The 2,059-nt window shown below is 50.0% G+C and overlaps 1 protein-coding gene across 1 annotated transcript in view; it reads right to left on the bottom strand.

Annotated features, from left to right (window-relative positions):
* The window catches only part of CNNM3 (cyclin and CBS domain divalent metal cation transport mediator 3), a 17,473-nt gene that overhangs the window by 10,306 nt on the left and 5,108 nt on the right, over nucleotides 1-2,059 (bottom strand). The window contains exon 2 of the mRNA XM_003799313.3: nucleotides 565-708. Coding sequence (XP_003799361.1) covers nucleotides 565-708 — 144 coding nt within the window. The remainder of the gene's footprint in view (nucleotides 1-564; nucleotides 709-2,059) is intronic.

Raw genomic sequence — 2,059 nt, 5'->3', positions numbered from 1 at the left:
AGACCCCATACCTATGGCCATCTCGGGAACCGAACTAAAGATGCTGTGTGGGCAAAGTGACACGTGGGAGAGCTCATAGGGGTGGGTAGCCCCAGCCATCAAACACATGCTCTGTCTGCCCTGTGTCATCCTAAGTGGCAGACACTCCTCTAACAGGCCATCAAGGGCCCTAGGATCATCCTCTTTTGGGAAGACTCTCTTGGTGGTAAAGAACCTGTGAAAACAAAAGCACCAAGGAAGACAGAAAAATGGAAAAGGCCCATGAAGGGCAGGGCCCTTCCTCAGTGGTAGAGGAAATAAACAGGAGGCTGCCACTGTAGCCCCAACAAGTGCCAGGATTCCAAGGCCTCCACTGGGAAGGGCAACCATGGCTTGCATGAAGTGCAGGTGTGAGCCCTCCTGAGAGGAGCAATGCTGGTTCTCACATGGCTAAGTCGAATGGGGCCTGGCTGGGGACCTGGCTGGCTTTCAGTAGCAGCAAGAGCCACTGGCCTCTGACACACATGTACCTCAGAAAGCTTAAGGACCAGCTGAGACAGAAGACTGCCAGGAGCTGAAACTCACGGTAGTCTTCAGACTCATCCAGGATCTCAGATTTGATGATCTCCTCGATGACGTCCTCCAGGGTGACCAGGCCCAGGACCTCGTAGAAAGGGTCACCCTCGCCTTCGTTATTCACCTTCTGCACGATGGCCAGGTGGGACTTCCCTGTCAGGAGAGGACACTCATTTAAAAGCTTGCTGGGGGCCTCCAAGGACACCAAAAATACAAGTTGACATTCATGTTCCTACAATGTGCTGGATCCTAGGCCAGACTCTCCTTGGTTGTTACTTAACCTTTCGACTACAAACAATACCTATAGGTTCATTTGGTGCAAAGGACAAATATAAGATCTTTGGATGTTTGGTCCAAATGGGCACTCTGGCCTAGCCAATATAGCCAGACTCTGTCTCAAAACAAAACAAAATAAAACACTTCCAAACAAAACCCTTCTCCACTAGTTTCTAGGAGGAAGCTTTTTAGCATGTTGCCTGGCACCTTCTAGAGAAATCTGATTATAGCAGAAAAGGTTTCAATCCCCAAATCCTCTGGAATCAAGCTGCTTAAAACCTGCCCTGTTCTGCAGAGGTGCTCAGAGGCTAGGCAGCCCAAAACAGGAGCAGCCTATGTACTGTGCCTTCCCTCTCCCCTATCAACATTTCAGCCTAAACCTGCTCAACTCACCCATCTTAAAACCAAAGAGCAGAAGGCCTCTTCCCCTGCCCCACATCCTCTGCCAATCACTGCTCTCTGGCTTCTGCTTTGCAGCCACATTTACAAAGGGCCTGTCTATGCTAGCTCTTATACTTCATGTCTCATTTATTCCCCAATCTGCTCCATACCATGGCACATCTGTTCTTGGAAAGGTCAAAGGCATCTTCATAGATGGCCTCTCTTCCAGATCACTTGCCTCCCCTCTAAAAATATGTCTTTCCTTAGCTGCCAGGACATTTCACACCTCTGGTTCTCCTTTCTCCAAGGTTTTACCTCTTCTTGGCAATTTCTCCTCAGTATACCCCTGGCCCTTGGGGTTTAGGTTCTCTGCTCCACTCCTGTGGCCAAGGGATAGCCTGCATTTCACATCAGCTGCATGACAGAAGTTTGCCACTTGGGACAGACCGGAATTCCAATGTCCAAAACAAACTCATCAGCTCCCCACCCTAAGCCCTTAGGGAACAGCAGCCAGAAATCAATGCCTCATCCTTAGCTCCTCCCTCTAGCTCTGCAGCTCCTCAGCCAACTACCAAACCTTCCTAATCCCACCTTCTAATGCCCTTTGGGGTCTCTTCTGTAGGCTTCCTGTCCACCTCAGAAGGTTACCCTCTCCCCTCATCTGGATCCCACTCCAGTTGGTCTCCCCACTCTGGTGTCCACACTAGCCATCCATTTGTGAAAAACCATCTAGACAATGCCATTCTTTTTTTTTGAGACAGAGCCTCAAGCTGTTCCCCTGGGTAGAGTGCCGTCGCATCACAGCTCACAGCAACTTCCAACTCCTGGGCTCAAGTGAGTCTTCTGC

The sequence above is a fragment of the Otolemur garnettii genome, unplaced genomic scaffold (assembly GCF_000181295.1).
Source record: "Otolemur garnettii isolate 467f Iridium unplaced genomic scaffold, OtoGar3 scaffold00148, whole genome shotgun sequence".
NCBI classification, from domain to species: Eukaryota; Metazoa; Chordata; class Mammalia; order Primates; family Galagidae; genus Otolemur; species Otolemur garnettii.
The sequence above is the reverse complement of the archived record's forward strand: the minus strand, read 5'-3'. Positions and strand labels throughout refer to the sequence as shown.